Source organism: Echinops telfairi, unplaced genomic scaffold (assembly GCF_000313985.2).
Source record: "Echinops telfairi isolate 266 unplaced genomic scaffold, ASM31398v2 ScPeMD7_9;HRSCAF=40, whole genome shotgun sequence".
In the NCBI taxonomy this organism is placed as follows: domain Eukaryota; kingdom Metazoa; phylum Chordata; class Mammalia; order Afrosoricida; family Tenrecidae; genus Echinops; species Echinops telfairi.
Genome location: NW_022103906.1, coordinates 71,347,754 through 71,368,593, shown reverse-complemented (window position 1 = coordinate 71,368,593; position 20,840 = coordinate 71,347,754). Strand labels below are relative to the sequence as shown.

General features: G+C 38.1%; 1 protein-coding gene across 2 annotated transcripts in view; it reads left to right on the top strand.

The window, feature by feature from the left end:
• Positions 1 to 20,840, top strand: part of GALNTL6 (polypeptide N-acetylgalactosaminyltransferase like 6) — a 1,306,147-nt gene that overhangs the window by 471,003 nt on the left and 814,304 nt on the right. For both annotated transcript variants that reach the window (XM_045286961.1, XM_004696123.2), the window contains one exon: positions 7,073 to 7,211. In XM_045286961.1, the coding sequence (XP_045142896.1) occupies positions 7,073 to 7,211 (139 nt within the window). The remainder of the gene's footprint in view (positions 1 to 7,072; positions 7,212 to 20,840) is intronic.

Sequence of the window (20,840 nt, the reverse complement as noted above, 5' to 3'; positions counted from 1 at the left end):
GGGTTTAAGTGGAGAGAAAATGTTTTGAGAATGATGTACAAATGCGCTTTACACAATTGATGTGTGTATGGATTGCGATAACACTTGTATGAGCCACTAATAAAATGTTAAAAAAAAAAAAGTAAACATTTAAAATATCTTGGGGAAAGATATTTTATAGATTATCTCCTAACTTTCATAATTAAAGTATATTTGTAACTCAATATATTGGTCATAAAAATAAACATTTAAAAATATCCTACCAGCAAAGTATAAATAACTAGTAAATATATTATATATTCACAGACATATCAATCTTCAGTTTTGTACTGAATAAAATAGTATTTCAGGTAAAAATTAAATACTAAGTGACCTGTGAAGGTGATACTGAGAAAATTAAGGTGTATTATGTTTTCAGTATGTGTTCTCCATTTCAGTCATGTATTTGATGCAGTTAGGGGCCATCGAGTCAGTTCTGACTCATAGCAACTTTAAGTGCAAAATATCATCACAGAAAATATTTTAAATACCTATTTAATTTTTATATTTTTATTCTTTAGATATCTCATTGAAGCCATGATTTTCCATACAAATATGGTATTTTCCCTCATATTTAAAGCAAAGGACCATAGTTTAAATTTACCATTGATAATCATAAAGATTCCACCTAAATAATCCCTATCGAGCAATCTACACTACTATGTAGTGTCATTATGAGCTGGGGGCTGACTGGACGGCAGTTCACAACAGGAGGATTGTCATGTTAGTACTACTAAAATTGCTAAACATAGGCATATTTGTAGACTAATAACCAATCTATGCATAATGGAATAATATGTTTTCCATGTATTTTTTGTTGAGTTTGGAAATTTTAAACTATTTTGCTTATTTTGTTGTCTTTTCCATCATTAGTTTGTCAGTTATGGGCTTGGTTATTGAAACCACACCATAGGTTACTTGATAAAATTTGGAAAGTCAACCTTATCATTGGAGACGTTTTAAACATAGACATAGCAACTGTATGTGTGGATATATCCAGATGGACAGCCAAGTTGTTCATTAAATTGGTTTTTATTCAGATTGGCTACATCTGTGTAAAAAGATAATTGGTGAGCTTAATGTCATCATTCCAATCAAGGCCTGGGTCAACAGTAGAACGCACCATCAATGAAAGTTCAAGTTGAAGCTAAACAAAATTAAAACAAGCCTGCAAGACTCAAAGTACAAAACTGAATATATCTCTCCTGAATACTGACCCCATCTCAAGAATAAGACATATTGCACACTATTGACCAAAGACCTGCCACATCGTAAAATGATAAAGATATCATACATGAAGACACAATCATTAAAAAGAAAAAAGGACAAAAAAAAGACCAAATGGATATCATGAGGTACTCGACTTTGCTGTAGAACGTAGAGCAGCTAAAAGGAAGCAGTAATGAAGTGAAGTGTTGAACAGAAAATTTCAAAGGACAACTTGAAAGTAAAGGCTATACTGAGGTAAGCAGAAACCTGGAGTTTGAGAACCAAAAGGGAAGAATACACTTGGTATTTCTCAAGCTACAAGAACTGAAGGGGAAAAAAATCAAGCCTCATGTTGAAATATTAAAGAATTCCCAAGAGAAGGTGGAAGGAAGGTACATAGAGTACCGAAAAGAACTGGTCAACAGTCAATCATCAAGGAAGTAGCGTATGGTCAAGAAACAACTCTACTGAAGGAAGCAATCCAGGTTACACAGCTGTGATGAGCAAAACCAGGGTTCTAGCAGTTGACAGGATGTCAACTGAAAGGCAGGACCAGATGGCTCTATCTGGAAGTGGTCATTCATCTTTGCCAAAGACTCTGGGAGGCAGTTACCTGGCTACCCAAAGGCAAAAGATCAATATATTTCCCCACTCCGTGGTATGCGATCCAAAAGAGCATAGAATTTATTTTGACATATGATTAATATCACATGCAAGAACAATTCTACTAAACTGAAGTAAGAAGCATAATTGTGATAAATGGAGAAATGAGTGAAGTTTTCAAGCATTTTACTTTACTTAGATCCACAAACAACACTCTTAGCAGTGTAGTCCTTGGACAAATTTGCTTCAGAAGACCCTGTGAAAGTGTTAAAATACAAAGATGTCACTTTGAGGACTAAAGTGTGTTTGACCCAAGCCCTGGATTTTTAGTTGCCTCATGTGCATGAGAAAACTGGGTAAAAATGGAATAAAACAATATTCCTTTGAAATATAGTTTTGGTAAAAATATTGAATACATTACTTACTGTAAAAAGAATAAACAAATCCGTCTTGAAATAATACCAACCATGTGGGGAGTAGTACATTAGAATGCCCCTTAGAAGGAAGGATGCCAACATACTGTCTCACATACTTTAGCTACATTATCAGGAGGGACCGGTCCTTTGAGTTAGACAGCATGTGTGGTAAAGAGGAGGGCCAGCACAAAGGAGTAAGACCCTACCCTCAGTGAGATGGATCGACACAGTGACTGAAGCAGTGGGCTCAAAAATAGCAAGGTTTGTGGGGATGGCACAGGAGCAGGCAGTGTGTCCTGCTCTTGTATGTAACCATTTGTTATTGAGTCTATTTGGACTTATAGTCTATTGGACTATACAGGGTTTTCAAGGCTGTACATCTTTTTCAAACTGAGTCAGCATTCCAGCGCTTAGCCTACAGCACCAAAGAGGGCTCCTTTTTGTTATAATAGGGTCTCTATAAGGCTGAGCCGACTACGTGTCACACCTCATAAAAATTGTTCATTTTTCAGAAACAACAAAAAGTGAAATGATATGAGATGTTACAGACCCTAAGTCTCTACATACATCCTAACTCTTAAGATGAGCTCCGATTGTTTGCCTTATAAACATTTAGCTGTTTGATAGAATATAAAATTGTAAAACCCACTTTCAGAACTGCAATTAAGAAAACTCTACTGTGATAGAACTGGTTATTCACAAGGTTGTTTTGTCACTTTATAGAACGACTCATTTGAAAAGCTGTGTCTCGAGATTTATCAGTATAACAATTAAACTATATAGAGAAAATGCTTTACATTTGATTAAATGCTGTTGTAATGAATTTATAACTTTAAAGTTGTATGTGTAGTCTTAAAAAAAAGTTGTTTAATCTTTTTAGTTTGTTGTATTTTTAAATCATTTTATTGGGAGCTCATACAGTTCTTATCACAGTCCATACATACATCCATTGTGTCAAGCACAGTTGGACATTTGTTTCTATCATCATTTTCAAAACATTTTATTTCTACTTGGGCCCTTGGTATCAGCTCCTCATTTTTCCCTCTCTCTCCCCCAAAACCTTTGATTATTTATAAATTATTATTATTATTATTTCATGTCTTACACTGTCTGATGTCTCCCTTCACCCACTTTTCTATTGCCTGTCCCCCAGGAAGGTGGTTATATGTAGATCATTGTGATTGTGATCATTATCCCCCACCTTCCTCTTACCCTCCTGGTATCACTACTCTCATTATTGGTCCTGAGAGGTTTATTTGTCCTGGATTCCCTGTCTTTCCAGCTCTTATCTGTACCAGAGTACATCCTCTGGTCTAGCCAGATTTGTAAGGTAGAATTGGGATCATGATAGTGGTGGGGAGGAAGCATTAAAGAACTAGAAGAAAGTTGTGTTTCATTGGTGCTATTCTGCACCCTGACTGGCTCATCTCTTCCCTGCAACCCTTCTGTAATGGGATGTCCAATTGCCTACAGATGGGTTTCAGTTTTCCGTACTCCCCCCTCATTCACAGTGATATGATTTTTTGGTTCTTTGATGCCTGATACCTGATCCTATAGACACCTTGTGATCATACAGGCTGGTGTGCTTTTTCCATGTGGGCTTGCTTCTCAGCTAGATGGCTGCTTATTTACCTTCAAACCTTTAAGACCCTGGGTGTTATATCTTTTGATAGCTGGGCACCATCAACTTTCTTCACCACATTTGCTTATGCACTCACTTTGTCTTTGGAGATTGTGTTGGGAAGATGAGCATCATGGAATGCCAGTTTAATAGAACAAAGTGTTCTTTCATTGAGGGAGTACTTGAGTGGAGGCCCAATGTCCATCTTCTACCTTAATATTAAACCTATAAATATATGCACATTGATCTCTTTCCCCATCATCATATATAAATATATTTATATATGTGCAAATATACATATGCACATGCCTGTATTTAGACCTCTATAAATGCACTTCACCTCCTAGTTCTTTCCTCTATTCCCTTTTTAAAAGTTATTTAATCTTAAAGCTCAGCAGTAAAAACATATTAAAAAGTTGTGTATGTGTGTGTGTATATATATACATATACATATACATATATATATGTTGTTGTTAGGTGCCATCAAGTTGGTTCCAATTCATGGAGACCCTATGTACAACAGAACAAAACACCACCCAGTCCTGTGCCATCCTCATAATTGTTCTTATACTGGAGCCCATTGTTCCAGTCACTGTTAATCCATCTTGTGTAGGGCCTTCTTCTTTTGTGCTATTCCTCCAAGCATGATAACTTTCCCCAAGGATTTATCTCTTCTGATAATATCCAAAGTAGATATAAACAGGATGGATATATATACTGTATACACAACTCCCTCTCACTGCAATTGAATTAATTCTGATTCATAGACAACCATTTAGGAACTGCCCCGGTGGCTTTCTAAGACTGTAACCCTCTACAAGGTATAAAGCCTCATTTTTCTCCCAGTAAATTTACAAAGGGCATATGCATTTTTTAAATACAAATTTGAAGAAAGGATACTATGTATGCTTTACTAATTTTCTAATAATAACAATTTATATAATTGCTAGAAAATCAATTACATACCAGAGATTACAAATGTATAAGGACAAAATACATTCTTCTAGTGATTTTGGTCACACATAGGAGAGAGATTTGCATTTTTAAATCCTGCAGATTCAATGACTAATTGCTAATTATGGAAAGGCTTAGTAGTCTCTCTTCTATTCTCTTCTTTGAAGCTTGGGTGGTACTTTCCACTGTGTGACTATGTGTGTTGAGTCAAATGTATATAAAGTAGGGGGTGTTGATGAGAGATTTGAACTATTGAATACCGAGTTGGTTGATAGACTGAAAAGTAAGTACTGAGTACATAGTAAATTCTCAATAACTAGCCATTGTATGAATTAACTTTTGCATTGACTTATTAATTTCTCATTTAGTTTGAAAAGTAGTAATTGACATTTTCTTCTAAGCAATCAAAGCAAGAAACTATGTGAGACCCAATCAGTCAGTGAATCTTTGTTTCTGTTCAAATTGAAATGCTCAACATTTTTATTTGTCTCCCTTGAAATTAGAGACCTTTTTACCACTGCTGTTTGGCCATGCAGTCCTTTACCAGTCTCCAGCGGTGTGATCTTGGCTGTAGGCTTGATTGAGGTTAACGTCACTGGAGCATAAGCGAGAAGCTGGGAGCAAGGAGCGGGGTTGGGACAAGGGGTGTCAAATTCTCTTTTATCAGAGGGAGCAATGATACAGAAACCAAATTTCTTCACACAAAAATACTGAATTTTACTAATGAAGAACAAGTATAAAAATAAAAAATATATAATTCTTTTAATAAAAAAGTAAGTTTTTAAAGATGCAGTGGCAACTATCAAATGGTATATATATAACAATATTCATGAAAAGACAACCTTTAGCTACAGGGAACTGGGTAGATTATCTTTCATTATAAACACAAATGAACAAATATCAAATATTCAGCTTCTCTTAATATCACTTTAAAGTCAACATCAGTATAAAAGCCTTTTGACTATCAAGTTATTTAATGTTAATCATTGAATAAGACAAGGAAACTGTATGAGTGATTGATGAACAAAATACAATTAAATATTCTTTGAATTAAAATTATTATATACTAGAAAATGATACATGAGAGTTAAAATATGAGTACACCAAGATGACTGGTCAAGAAAAAAAGCAGAACAGAAATCAATAGCTTTAATGTGTGTCAATTAGAAAAAATAACAAAAATATTTTTTGCAATATGATTAAGGCAAAAATATAGCTAGAGGGGAAAAAAGTTTACAAAATTTTACTGAGTTCCAAGGGAAGAGAGCTGAAAATATTTAAGAAGATGAATGTTTGTGCGTGTGTGTGTGTGTGTGTGTGTGTGTGTGTATTTTCCAAGTTTAGGCCTTTAAACTCAATGTAAGCTCAAGAAAAGTTCAAATGGGACATTTTATTAGATAGAAATTTGTGTCAAAAGTTCATAAGTAAACGTGATATTCATATACAAAAGAGTGGTTCTACGACTGCCGCTCCTAAGTCCCTCCTCTGGTATCTCAGGAGGAAGTCTTGTGCATCAAAGAGGTTGAGTGCCCCCGGATCTCAGGGTTCAAATGATATGCTCCGCGCCTGGCTCTTCTTCCTGGGCAGTACTTAGATACCCACCGTCAACTCCTGGGATGGTTGATTCTACACCCAGCAGAATGGCAATTACCACGAACACTGTTAGCAATCACTCATAACAAAATCATATAATCCAATCACTATCTCCGCCTGCCTTCTTCCCTCATCCAGCAGTAATACAAAGGTCTCATGGTGGAAGTACAAACGCTATGGCTAGAAGGGTTATACTAAAGAATTCACTGCATTGCACAAAGCAGACTTTGCTATGAAAGCATTTTTTAAGGCATGGAAAAGGTGACTAAAGAAGGGCACATTCATGTTTTATGATATGTGCTAGAATGTGAATTGGGCTTTAGGAAAACCGTTCGCATAGAGCCAATTGTTAGAACTCACCAGCAGCGCCATGGAAGAAAGATGGGCTTTCTGACCCCATAGGAATGGATAGCTTCAGAAACCCACGGAGGCAGTTCTATTCTGTCCTATAGCGTTGCTATAAGGTACAAATCTACTGCAAGGCAGTGAGTGTTTTGCATTGTGGTTTACATTCCCAGTCTTTCTTCTATGACATCTCTGGGTTGACTTGGAATTATCTGTAATCTTGGTGTTTGCAGGCGCGAGTGATAGTGTGAACAACCCAGGGAGCCAGAGGGGGCCTTTGCAGCTCTTAATCCCATTCTCTTTCTCCTGCTAGGAAAGGGTGAACATGGAAAACCGTACCCTCTCACTGACGAAGACCATGATGACTCAGCTTACAGGGAGAATGGATTCAACATTTTCGTTAGCAACAATATTGCTCTAGAGCGGTCCCTGCCAGATATTCGCCATGCTAAGTGAGTATCAGACTGTAAGGACTGGTTTTCCTTTGTGTTTTACTTTTGTGATTTTTAATATATGGAATGGTGACATATGAAACGAAAGTACCTCTCTAATAATTTTGAGGGGGAAAATGTATTCTACAGTCTTAAAAATATTTATTTAAATTAAGAGAGCATTAATATTCATGAGAAGACATAACTATGGACTCTAAAATTTAATTAATTAAGCATTTTATTCATTAAGTTGACTGACTTTTGTCCATTTTATATGAAGTATAATTTATAATAAGATTTTTGCTTAAATTTGATCATGTGAATTAAGAAGCAACATGTTTCTGTGGTGATCACTGCTACAGGTACTTTGTGCATGTACAAGCAGAGTTTAAAAAGCATTGCTACTAGGGTTCCTTCCTCCATTGAAGATATATTAATGACCTGCAGTATGCAGATGACACAACTTTGCCTGCTGAAAGTGAGGAGGACTTGAAGCACTTGCTGATGAAGTCAAGGATTTCAATATGGATTACAATTCAATGTAAGGAAGACCCAAATCCTCACAACAGGGCCAATTGGTAGCATCATGATAAATAGAAAAAAGGTTGAAGCTGTCAAGGATTTTGTCTTGCTTGGGTCCACAATCAATGCTTCTGGAAGCAGCAGTCAAGAGATCAAAAGGCCTATTGCATTAGATAAATTTGCTCCACAAGATCTCTTTAGAGTTTTAAAGAGCAAGGCTGTTACACTGGGGATTAAGGTGCTTCTGACCAAAGCCCTGGTATTCTCCATTGCATTATATGCAGGTGAAAGTTGGACATTGAAGAAGGAAGATCAAAGAAGTATCAATATATTTGAATTATGGTGGGGGAAAAGTATACTGAAATTACTCTGTGCTAAATGGATAAACCCAACTGTCTTGGAAGAAACAAGACCAAAGTGCTCCTTAGAGGCAAGGATGGAAAGACACTGTCTTCATACATACTTTGGATGTATTGTCAGGGGAGACCAGCCCCTGGAGAAAACATTATTTTTGGTCCAGTGGAAGGGTGGCGAAAAACAGAAGACCCTCAACAAGATGGATCGACACAGAGACTGCCTGATGGGCTGAGGCAAAGGAACAGGCTGTAGAGCGCTTTGCTCTGCTGTGTACTGGGTGGCATCAAGTTGGAATCTACTCGATGGCACAGCACAGCAGCGAGGGTTTCACCTCAGATATTCTCAGATTTATTTCAAATATGTCTTTGCAATCAGTTTGTGACATCCATTTTGATCTTTTCTTTCTTTCCTAAAATTTTAATGACCCTTTGCTTTCTTCATGTACGATGTTCCTGGAGTCATCCCAACGCTCTTCAGGTGTTCTGTCATTAGTGTTAAATGTGTCAAATCTGATCCGGAGGTGTTCTCCACATTCAGGTGAGATAGACTTATTTCATCTATAAACTGAGTGAATAGTCAGAGAAGCTAGACTGTATAAAGAAGGTGGCATCAGGATTGGAGAAGGCTTATTAATAACCTGCAATATGCGCAAGAAAAAACCGTGGCTGCTGAAAGTGAGGAGGATGTGGAGCCCTGCTGATGAAGATCACAAATTATCCTCACAGCTGGACCAGGAGGTAGCATCGTGAGAAATGGACAAAAGATTGAAGTGGTCAAGCTTTTTTTTTTTTTGGCTTGGATTCACAATCAATACTCCTAGAAGCCGCAATCAAGAGGTCAAAAGCAGTATTGCATTCGGAAATCTGCACAAGACCTCTAAAGTTTTGAAAATCAACAATGTTACTTTGTTGACTAAGGTACACCTGACTCAAGCCATGGTATTTTCATCGCCTGTTGTCCATGTGACAGTTTGATAATGGATATGGGAGACAGAAGAACTGATGCCTTTGAATGATGGTGCTGGTGAAAAATATAGAAAGTTAAATGGACTGCCAAGCAAATCTATCTTGAAAAGTACAGCCAGAATGCTCCTTAGAGGCAAGGATGGTGAGACTTCTCTCAAATAATTCGGACATGGGTTCAGTAGAGACCATGCCCTGCAGAAGGAAATAATGCTTGGTTAAGTAGCAGGACTGCAAAAAAAGGGAGACCTTGAACAAGATGAATTGACACAGTGGTTTTGACAATGGGCTCAAACATAAGACCAGTTAGGAGGATGGCACAGGACTGGGCAGTGCTTTCTTCTGTAATACACAGGGTCACTATGATTCAGAACTGACCTGACTGCGCCTGACAACAACACTGTGCCATTAGTGGAGAGTGTCAGGCAAGTTGTCTCAGCAATACACAGGTATTAATCTTCTCACCGAAACACAAACCCACGACTCCAAGTCAATACTGACTAATCATGACCCTAGAGGACTGGGTAGAACAGCCTCTATGAGTTTCCAAGTCCATAAATCCAAAAAAGCCTGTAATTCTCCAACAGAACAGCTAATGGTTTTGAACTGCTGACCTTAGGGTTAGCAGCCCAATGGTAAGCACTATGCCACCATGGTGTAGTACCATTAGGGTACCTTAAAAATTATGTCCAGTCAAAATAAAATGCAGATCCACATCTTCCACGGAGATCTACAGGAAGATATGCTCAGAAGGTTATGGTAACTGTTATGGGGAGGTTCCAAAGGGGTCATCTTTAGATTTTGATAAGGACCATGCAATAATCACAGGAGCATGTCATGAAGAAGTTCATTAAAAGTTGAAAGCAACATTGGTGAGAATAAGGCAGAAAAGGTTGAACTGACTACGTTTATCTGTGCAATGTACCTGTTAATTTTTAAAGGTTAGCAATGTCTGTCTTATAAAATTTTCTTTGGGAAACCTTATCTCATACACCCTACCTCCCTGATCTTTCCCCTCAAATTTTCCTTGCTCTCAACACTCAAAGAATAATTCAAGGGAACACAATTTATCTATTTCAAAACTGCCATGTTGAGGTGGTGTAAGTCAAAGGTACACAGGGTTCCTTGAATGTAGGATCAGAGAGATGAAAACACTGCTTCAGAAGTGTATAGATGTAAACAGAGAACATAGTGTGCAAACAAAACCTTCATACTTTAATATTTCTGTTTGAAATTAAACTTTCTATTAGTTTTGGCAATGCTTCATGACTTACCCTCTTATATTCTTTTGTGGACTTCATTCTTACATCAGGAAAACTCAAAGCCACACGGTTACATGTTCCATAGAGAATGGCTAAGATTGATGCACATGTAATCAGAAGATTAATCACATGAGTTCATATTAATCATTGGAAAAGTAATACTCATCAAGACTTTCTACTCAAAGTGAATGTATATTTTTAAATAATTTGAGGTTCCATAGTTTAAAACTCATACCAAACTGATTGCCATCAAGTGGATTCCAACTCAGTGGGGCGCTACAGGTCGCAGTAGAACAGCAAGCGGTTTCTACTTCTGACTGTACGACTACCCGCTCCACATGGAGCTCGCTACTCCACCAGGGGGCAGTGATGTTAGTGTTGAAAGTATACATTTTAAGTACTAAAATCTGGTTTATTTATGCTATAGATACATTTCTTTAACTTTAAAAAAGTTCCATATAATATTGAAATATGAATATTTATGATTATTTGATTAAAAAAATCAGGTGATTCATGATACATTTAGTTTAATTTTTTAAATTGTCCAAGCAGTAACTTACAAAGTGCACATAGCTACAAGTGCATTTAGTAACCATCTGTGCTGTTTTATGTTCCATAAAGAATGAACAAATCAAATGCACCATGATCCAAAGCTCAGTGGTTAGCTGAGAAATTTCCTGTCACTTGATGGAGATCATTTGACAGGGATTTCACTTTTAAAGTATATCAGAGCTAAACCTGTATATGTAAACAGATGCATCATTTAGTCACCTATGTACTTCAAGATATATTTTTAAATGTCCTTTTTGATGATAAATGGGAAACTATTCTTGAATTTGTCATTTCTAGAATAGTAAATCATAGATTATCTGATTCAAAAAGGCCCAAATGGGTCCATTTCAGTTCACTGATGCCCAAGATGTTGATCTTTTTGCATTCCAACTTCATTTTAGATGACTTTCAATTTTCTAAGAGCGTGCTTTGTACATGTATCCCACATGCGATTATTAATAGCTGTTTGCAGCTGTTTCTTCGCATTCTGGGCCAGGCCCTATCAGCAAGTGAAGGTCGGACAGTTCCACTCCATTCCCATCACTATGGTCACCCCTACTTGGTGAAAGAAGCTCTTTCTCGGTTGTATTTTCAGTACCCTAAGATCTAAGGGGCTCATCTTCCAGCACTATATTTGAGAATGCACTGCAGCTATGTATGAGGGGTTCAGTACTAATCCCTCCGAAATGAAATGCGCAGTTGAGTCCTTCTCTGTAGTCTCTTCTTAAACCGGAAGCTCTGTTGAAACCTGTTCATGTTGGGTGACCCTGCTGGTATTTGAAATCCAGGTAACACTCCTTCCAGCACCACTGCCACATGCCAGCTAGCCCAGTGCCACAAACTGATAGACAGGTGTCGCGTGAAAGCATTTTAAGTGAAATTTCAGTAAATTCGTTTGGGGGCTGTTTTTCTAGTTGCCACACTGCAATGATATATGTTTATTTTAAAACATAAAAGAATGATTGATTTTCTCTTTGGGTTTTATATGAGTTAGCATTTTCCAATGTAGTTAAGAAGAAGATTAATGTGAAGAGCACATCTATTTTTCCCCTAAACTGAATGCTTTATATATTGGTCTAGGCTTTCCAGCCAGCCAAATTATCCCCAAGTTTACTGAAATTATCTACAGTAATTCCCACTGATGAAGACCATTTCTAGTTATAAGAAATTTGAAGACCTAATTGCACAGCATCAAAGATGCATTAAGTTGCATTGTTGGTATAATAAATATCCTCAGAGAATAATTTTTATCCACCTCCTCCCCTGCCCCCAAACTTCCAATCTTTTAATCTGCATTCAAGTGGAAAGAATTGCAGATGGAAACAGTGCAGAAAATCACTAATGTCAAAAGTATGCTGAGAGTTCCATTCTTCTCAGAGGGTACATTATTAACACAACCGCTGCCTTTTCCAAAAAAAAAAAAAATATATATATATATATATATATTCTTAGGCAACAATGGAACAAAACAATGGGAAGACAAATGTTTTGAAAAATGTTGTAACGTTACTGGACTCATAGTATGGGCAATCCTTATTTCAAAAGGAAAGGAAGTAAAAAATGTAGCTAAATCGTTCCTATCACCATATCTTACTCACCACTGGAGTTGGCTATCTAAACCAGTCAAATCATAATGCAGTAAAATGATACCCCCTCTCAAAAATATATATATAAAGCAAAACAAAACAAATAGCAAGACAAGCAAACCTCTCAGAAGTCTGGGGATGATGACAGGGAAAATACTAGAAAAGGACTTTATAAGAATGATTATTCACGTTGCTTAATCTGGTATAAGGCTGTTAAAAATACAGGAAGAACGGTCTGCCATTGTCTCCAATCTTGTCAAACCTTCATCTGCAGAAAACCCAAAACTGAAGCATTAACAGGAATTACCATATGTAGAGTCTTGCTCTTCTCACCTCACCCAGGTTTAAAAGTAGCTAAAATGTTCTTGGCACATATTTCAGCATTATCAAATTAATTGTCGTTAGGTGCTATCAAGCCAGTTCTGACTCATAATGACTCAATATACCACAAACAGCACACGATCTGGTCTTGTGTGTTCTGACAATCATGTCTATGTTTGAATCCATTGATGCAGCCCAGTGTCCATCCATCTCAACGAGAGCGTTCCTCTGTTTTTGTTGATCCTCTACCCGCACGATGGCCTCTGCCAGGAGCTGGACCCTCCAGATAGCGCGCCCAAAGTATCGGCCATGAGGCAGGCTCACCATCCGTTCTTCGAAGGAGCGCTCTAACCGTACTCCCTACACTGCTGTGTTCTTTCTTATGGCTGTCCATGGTACTTTCAATAGCTTCTCAAAGCAAAAACAAAACAAAACTAAAAGCTCGCTGCCCATGAGTTGATTCTAACTCATAAGGTGCCCTTAGGACAGGACAGAGCTGCTGCTGTGGGTCAAGGAGACTGCAGCTCGCCCAGAGAGCAGAGGACCCCTCACCCTGGGAGCAGCTGGCGGCTTTGAAATGCACCTGATTCCTAAGCTCTGCACCCCCCCAGCCCCCCACCCCCAACCCGGCATCAGTTCTCTTTGAGACTTCTCTATTCATTGCTCAACTCTTACATGTATGTGAGGAAAATAAAATCAACTTGACACATATTTCATAATTATGCAATTCACTAGGCTGCAGGTCCCATCGTGAAATAATCTCTGAAAAAGAATTTATGTGACATTTTATTAGAAAGCAAAAGACTTAGTTTAAAGGGCAGGGGAGACATTTCCATCTGCAGTCAGTCAATTCTACCACAGTCTTGGAGATTAAAGGGAAGTGCTTGGTTTTCTTGTTCCTACAATACTGTAATGGAAACTAGTAGGGTATCCTATATTGCAATGCTTCTTTGCCTTATCTTTTTTCCAACAAACGTAATGGTGCTATTTACTTTACTGTGTTACATTACTTGTCATCCTCTCTGTACCAGGTTCTATTCTCCTTCTTAGTTAAAAAAGAAAAAGTGGTGGTGTTTTGGCATGTTTAGTGCACATTTTAGTTCACTTTGAGGAATCTTCAGCCAGAAACCCCTATCCAGAAAACATTTTGATGATATTGTTGTTGCTTTCCCTAATTCTTTTTGTCTCCATTCATATAAACATGAACTGCTTTATTGTATCTTATTTTTCATAGACTCAGCAACCGGTTCCCAATTGTCGGATTTATACATCAAAGAACACCAAATGGCATGGATGAAATGTTTTAAAGCCTTACTTTTCACACTAATAATAAAGTCCAAACTTTTAACTTATGATTTAAATTTTTAAAATCCCTCATATTTTCATTTATTTTTATTTTTTTATCTATATCTTACTTTTTTGTTTGTATTGCCTATGTCTTTCATATCTCCATAGTGGTATATTGGGTTAATTTCTGAGGGTGCTGGTTTGAATCCACTACTGGGGAGAGATGCGACATTTACAGCCTGTGCAGTCCTGTGGAGCTGTTCTCCTCTGGTCTATGGGGTCGCTAGGAGGTGCAATCGGGATATCATCAGTCAGTAAGGGATCGTGGAAATTACATCTCAGTAAGGGATCATGGAAATTACATCTCAGTTTTTCATATAATTCCGTCTATGCCCTGGAATCATCAAATAGTTTACCTCCTCTCTGATGTACTTTTAGTTGATTTTTTAAAAACTTCTTTAAATATGCACTCGCTCATCTAGGTCAAGAAATTTGGAAGAAGCTACTCGGTCCACTGATTTCCAGATACCTATATTTGTACCTATTTCAAAGAAACGAGACACAACAGAAGGCTCAAGTAAGAACATCATCATTGATATCACATGAGTTAGCTTTTACTGAGGCTCGTTCACCAACTCTTGCAGCAGTCCATTGACAGGGATCTGCCAGAGGTGTAGGCTAGATTCAGAAGAGGATGGAGAACAAAGGAAATCCTTGCTGATGTCAGAAGGACCAGGGCTGCAAGCAGACACTATCATAGAGTATCCAAGGAAAATGAAAGAAATGCTGAAGTCAAAAGGTTGAACAGAAAATTGCCAGGGGCAGCTTCGGAAAACAAAGTGAAATATTATATTGAAATATACACAGATCTACAGTTATAAAGCCCCAAAGGCAGAACACACTCAGCATATCTTAAACTGGGAGAAATGAGAGAATTTGACCTTGAGTTGCAATTCTACACTATTCTATGGGAAAGATCTTGAATGATGCAAGAAGCATCAAAACAAGAATTAAAATTTTACGGAAGTCACTCTACCAAACAGAACTGAACCTTTTCAAGAAATAGCATTGGACCACTGTCATGGACGGAGGAAATCCAAGCTGCTCTGAAAGTATTAGCCAAAACAAGGCTCCAGGAATTAATAGAATATCATTTGAAGTGTTTCAACAAGATGATAAAGCACTTACAGCCCTCACTTCTCTGAGCCAAGATATTTGGAAGACAGCTGTTTGGCCAACTGACTGGAAGAAATCCATATTGTGCCCATTCCAAAAGTGGATGACTCAATAGATTGCACAAATGATAGAACGATACCATTAATATTACACACAAGTAAAATGTTGCTGAAGTATATTGTTTGCCACAGTACATTGACAGGGAGCTGCCAGAAGATCACACTGCATACCAAAGAGGATATGGAACAAGGGATGTCGTTGCTGATTGTAGATGGATCTTGTGGGACAGCAGAGAATATCAGAAATATGTTTGGTTGTGTTTTATTGACAATGCCAATGCATTCTACTGTATGGATCATAACATTCAACTGTGTAGATCATTCGACTGTGCAGAACTATGGACAGCCTTGAGAAGAATAGGAATTCCAGAACACTTCATTGTGCTCATGTGGGACTACACGTGGATCGAGAGGCAGTTGTGAGAACAGAACAAGGAAGCACTGTAGAGTTTAAAGTCAAGAAAGCCGTGTGTCAGCGTTATATTCTCTCACCACACTTATTCATTCTGTGCTAAGAAAATCATCAGAGAAGCTGGATTATGTCGCAGGAAAAAAGCAGAATCAGTATTGGAGGAAGACTTATGAACAACCTGCAATATGCAAATAACACAACTTTGCTTGCTTAAAATGAGAACTGGAAGTACTTGCTGATGAAGATCAAGGAGTACAGCCTTCAATATAGATTCCATCTCAGTGAAAAGAAGAAAAAAAAGGTAACGTATTGCTAGTGAGAAGATTAAAATTATCAAAATTTTGTCCTACTAGGATCTATAACCAATGCTCATGGAAGCAGTAGTCAGGAGATCAACGGGCACATTGTATTGAATAATTCTACTGCTTAAGACCTCTTTCGAGTGTAGAAAAGCAGAGATGTAACTGTGAGGACTAACTTCTTCCACCCTTCCTAGCTATGGTATGTATATGCAATCACCTCATATGCTTGTGATCGTTGGACATTGAATAAGGAAGACCAAAGAAGAATTGGTGCATTTGAATCATTGAGAAGGATATTGAAAGTTCTATGGACTGCCATAAAAATAAACAAGTCTGCCTAAGGAAAAGAAGTACAGCCAGAATGTTCCTTAGAGGCAAGCACGTTGAGACTTCCTCTCACATAGGTTGGACAGGATCTCAAGAGGGTCCAATCCCTGAAGAAGGACATAGTGGTTACTAAAGTCATCCAGAGACAGTAAACAAGAGGAAGTGCTTGGAGAAGATAGATGGACACAGTGGTGGCATCAATGGGCGCAAACAAAACATTTGTGAGGATGGTGTCGGACCAGACAGTGTCTCATTCTGTTGTTCACAGGGTCACTATGAGTAGGAACCGACTGAACAGCATGTAAAACAACAAGAAGAAGCCTGCGTAATTCCTCAGGGAAGTCTTAGATAGATAGACACTGTCTTCAGAAGTGTATTGATCTAGAGCGGTGGTTCTCAACCTTCCTAACCTGCAGCCCTTTCATACAGTTCCTCATGTTGTTGCGACCTCTTAACCATCACATGATTTTTGTTGCTACTTCATCACTGTCATTTTGCTACTGTTATGAATTAGGTGACCCCTGTGAAAGGGTCATTCGACCACCAAAGGGGCTGCGACCCACAGGTTGAGAACTGCTGATCTAGATAAAGGATATGCTCAGAAATAATATCTTTGTTTGCATTTTGATACTTTGGTTTGATAAAGATTTCTGTGATTTTTATAGCAGTACTTTTGAATGTGTCCTAGTAAATGAGATAGGACAAATCAGAGAAACATATAATAGGATTGTTGAGATTGGTTTCTCTGAGAACTCAGGTAAATATATCATTGATATTATATCCATTTTTATGGCGTTACAAAAGTAAAAATGTTCATACAAATACATATTCATGCACATTCACATGCTGAGATACTTTTGCAAAAATAGTTCTTATATTCTTGTGTTTTTTTCATTGCACATTTTCTTCTCATTTCATTGATATTGCCAAGATAGGAATACTTTCAGCTCTGCGACTTCAAAAATAAACAGAGGTATTAAAATGCTGGGAGAAAATTCTGTGATATCTCATCTATTCAAGAAATATAAGGGAATTTTGCAACCTCTTTGATCCTACGGCTGCTTTCAATAATGTTGCAATTATAATCACAACCGCAATCTCGTCCAATTTCAGGACCAATGTGGAGGATGTTGGTGATTAAAACGTTAAATTTAATTTTGATAAGATCCTATTGGTAAGCATGGCTTAGATCTGGGACAAGTGCGAGAAGTCGGACTTCTAATTTTGAATTCCAGAGAAAGGCAGGTTGAGGCTTCAAAATAATATCCTCACTAGATGAATGGAACAAATCACCAAGATTGTAGATTGTAGACAAAGGAGAGGGGAAGTGGCTCAAGCTACTAAGACCTTTGCCTATTTTAGTGTATAATATTCTAATTAAGTAACCCTTTTAAACTATTGACCACTACGACTTGCCTTGTGTAATATCTTAATTAATGTTCTCTACTTTAACTCTAGGTTCTAATATCCATGTGATGGTTACACAGAAACAGACAAAATTCATGATTAAAGGGCTTATTAAGGAGGCTAACAAGTTGCAATGCCAGTGAGAAATGCTCAGTGGAGTTGTTGACCAGGGCATGTTACAGAGTTTCTGGTCTGCTAATAAATGCCCAAAGGGGCACACCATCCTGCTGTAAAACTGAATCCAAAAGCTCAAATGCTGAGGGTGAGCAAACACAGTGCCCTGAATTAAGCACCTAAAGGCACCCCACTCTTCAAGCCAGCCTCCTGCACCAAAACCCTCATCTTCATCTGCTCGGTGGGCTGGGGAGTCCAGCACTCTGTCCCATGCTCTGACTTCTCATTCTGCTGCTGATTCTGGTTTGCTGCACAGTAGAGCTTGGATCTACAGAAGCGGTTCTCAACCTGTGGGTCGGAACCTCTTTGGGGTTGCCGGGTTCATAACAGTAGCAAAATTACAGTGATGAAGTAGCAACGAAAATAATTTTATGGTTGGGGGTCACCACAACATGAGGAACTGTATTAAGATCCAGGCATTAGGAAGTTGAGAACCACTGGTCTAGAGGATGTGATCCCCCGTTATTGCTGCTAATGAGATCCCTCCTCCTGCTTGTCCGAGGGCTCAGTTAATACACAGCAAGATGCCACTTCTGGGAACCCTATTTGCAATTACTCACAGGTGAATCCTATCTGTTGAATACTCTTTCTCTCCCTTCTTACCAGACCCACTCTGGGGAAAAGTGGTTTGCTTGGGAGTTAGAGGCTTTGGTTACAAGGGCATATTAAATAATGTACTGCCTCTGCAGCTTAGGATGCTGAACGTATGAATTCCTCATTGTTAATTTCTATTTACTCACTTCCCAGAGTAAGGAGGCTTTTTCATGTTGCTCACCATGCATTCTTGCTGTTGTTAGGTGCTATCGTTCGCTACCCTGTGAGCCTCTACAAAACAGAATGACGCACTGCCTGGTCCCGTGCCATGCTCACACTGTTCCCGTGTTGGAGTTCAATGTTGCCAAGTGAATCCGTCCTGTGGCTGTCCCTCTTTTGCTGCCCCTCTGCTTTCTTAAGCATGATGTCTTTCTCTAGTGATTGGTCTCTTTTGACAACATGCTGAAAATTTGTAAGATAAAATTTCCAAATTCCTGCCCCTAAGGAACACTCTGGCCTTACTTCTTCAAAGACAATGTTATTTTTCTTTTTGGAAATCCATGGTACTTTCAATATTCATTGCTAGGTCTGGAATGCCAATGCCTGGTTTCTACTTTGGTCTTTCTTATTTAATATCTAACATTCACATGCATATGAGGTGATTGAAAACACCTTGGCGTGGGTCAGGTGCACCTTGGTCCTCAAAGTAACATCCTTGCTTTTCAACATTGTATGTAAATCGTTCTTGTGCAGCACATTTACCCAGTGCAGTAGGTCCTTTTGTCTCTTAACTGTTACCGCCATGAGCACTGATTGTGAATCCAAATAAGACAAAAATCTTTGACAACTTCAATCTTTTCTCCCTTTATCATTGTTACCTATTTGTCTCATCGTGGGTTTTTTTTTTTTATTTACATGGAGTTGTAAGCCATACTGCAGGCTGCAATCTTTGATCCTCATCAGCAGTGTTTCAAGCCCTCTTCCCTTTCAGGAAGCGTGGTGGTGTTCTCTGCATATCCCAGGTTGTTAATAAGGCTTCCTCCAATTCTGATGCTTCGCTTTTCTTCATATAATTCATTTTCTCTAATTTATTTGCTCAGCATGAAGATTGAATAAATATGGTGAGAGGCTACAACCCTGATGCCCACTTTATTGATTTTAAACCAGGGAGCACACCCATTGTTTTGTTCTCACAACTGCCTGGTGATCGCTTTACAAGTTTCACATGAACACAGTGAAGTGTTCTGGAATGCCCATTCTTCTTAAGGCTCTCCAGAGATTGTTAGGATCCGCACAGCTGAATGCTTTGACATACTCAATAAAACACAAGTAAACATCTTTCTGGTATTTGCTGTTTTCAGCCAAGATCCTTCAGATATCAGCAATGATATTCCTTGTTCCAAGTCTTCTGAATCTCTCTTGAACTTCTGGTAGCTTCCTGTCAATCCACAACTACACCTGTTGGATGGTGTTCACAAAATTTTACTTGCAGCAATATTTTTTATATTGTCCTCTCATGTGTGTATTCTGCAGGTGATCTTTCTTTAGAGTGGGTGCAAATATAGATCTCTTCTAGTCACTTTGGCCAAGGAGTTATGTGCCAAATTTCTTGGCATAGATGAATAAGTACTTCCAGGAAACCATCACCTTGTTGAACCATTTTAGAGAGTATTATATCAATTTTTGAACCTGGTTTTTGACCAATGCTTCCAGTGCAGCTTAATGACTTCATTACCACAAGTTCTTACTCAGGTGATACCTCCTGAAACTGTAGAATGTTGACTGATTATTTTTGTGTCAGAGACGTGGTATAGTATTCACATCTATTTTTGATACTTCCTACGTTAGTCAATATTTTGCCCATAGAATATTTCAATACTGTAACTCGAGGCTTGAATTTTTTTCCTTAGTTCTTTCAGTTTCAGGTACACCGAGCATGTTCTTTCTTTTGATCTTCCTTTTTCTAAATCATTTTATAGGGCCTCTCAAAGTTTGTAGAACAGTCCATACATCAATTGTATCAAACACATTTGCACATATGTCACCATCATCATATTTGAAACATATTCTTTCTGCTTGAGCCCTTGATATCAGCTCCTCTTTTGTCCCTCCCTCCCCCACCACCCACCCTGTGGAATAATTATTATGCATTATTATTGTTTTTCACATCTCACACTGTCCGTTGTCTCCCTTCACCCATATTTCTGTTGTTTGAAAATAAACATCAGAATCAGTGGACAGTGTGTGGCACTTCACCAGATCTGATTGGAAAGCATTCAAAAGGGTCAACAAACAGACCTGGAACTATTTATAGATTTTTGTTAATTTATTTTTTAATTTTCTTATGTCTATCTGTATAAGAGAGGCAGGATAACCAATCCTAAAGGAAAACAATGGGGCTGATGGCTCC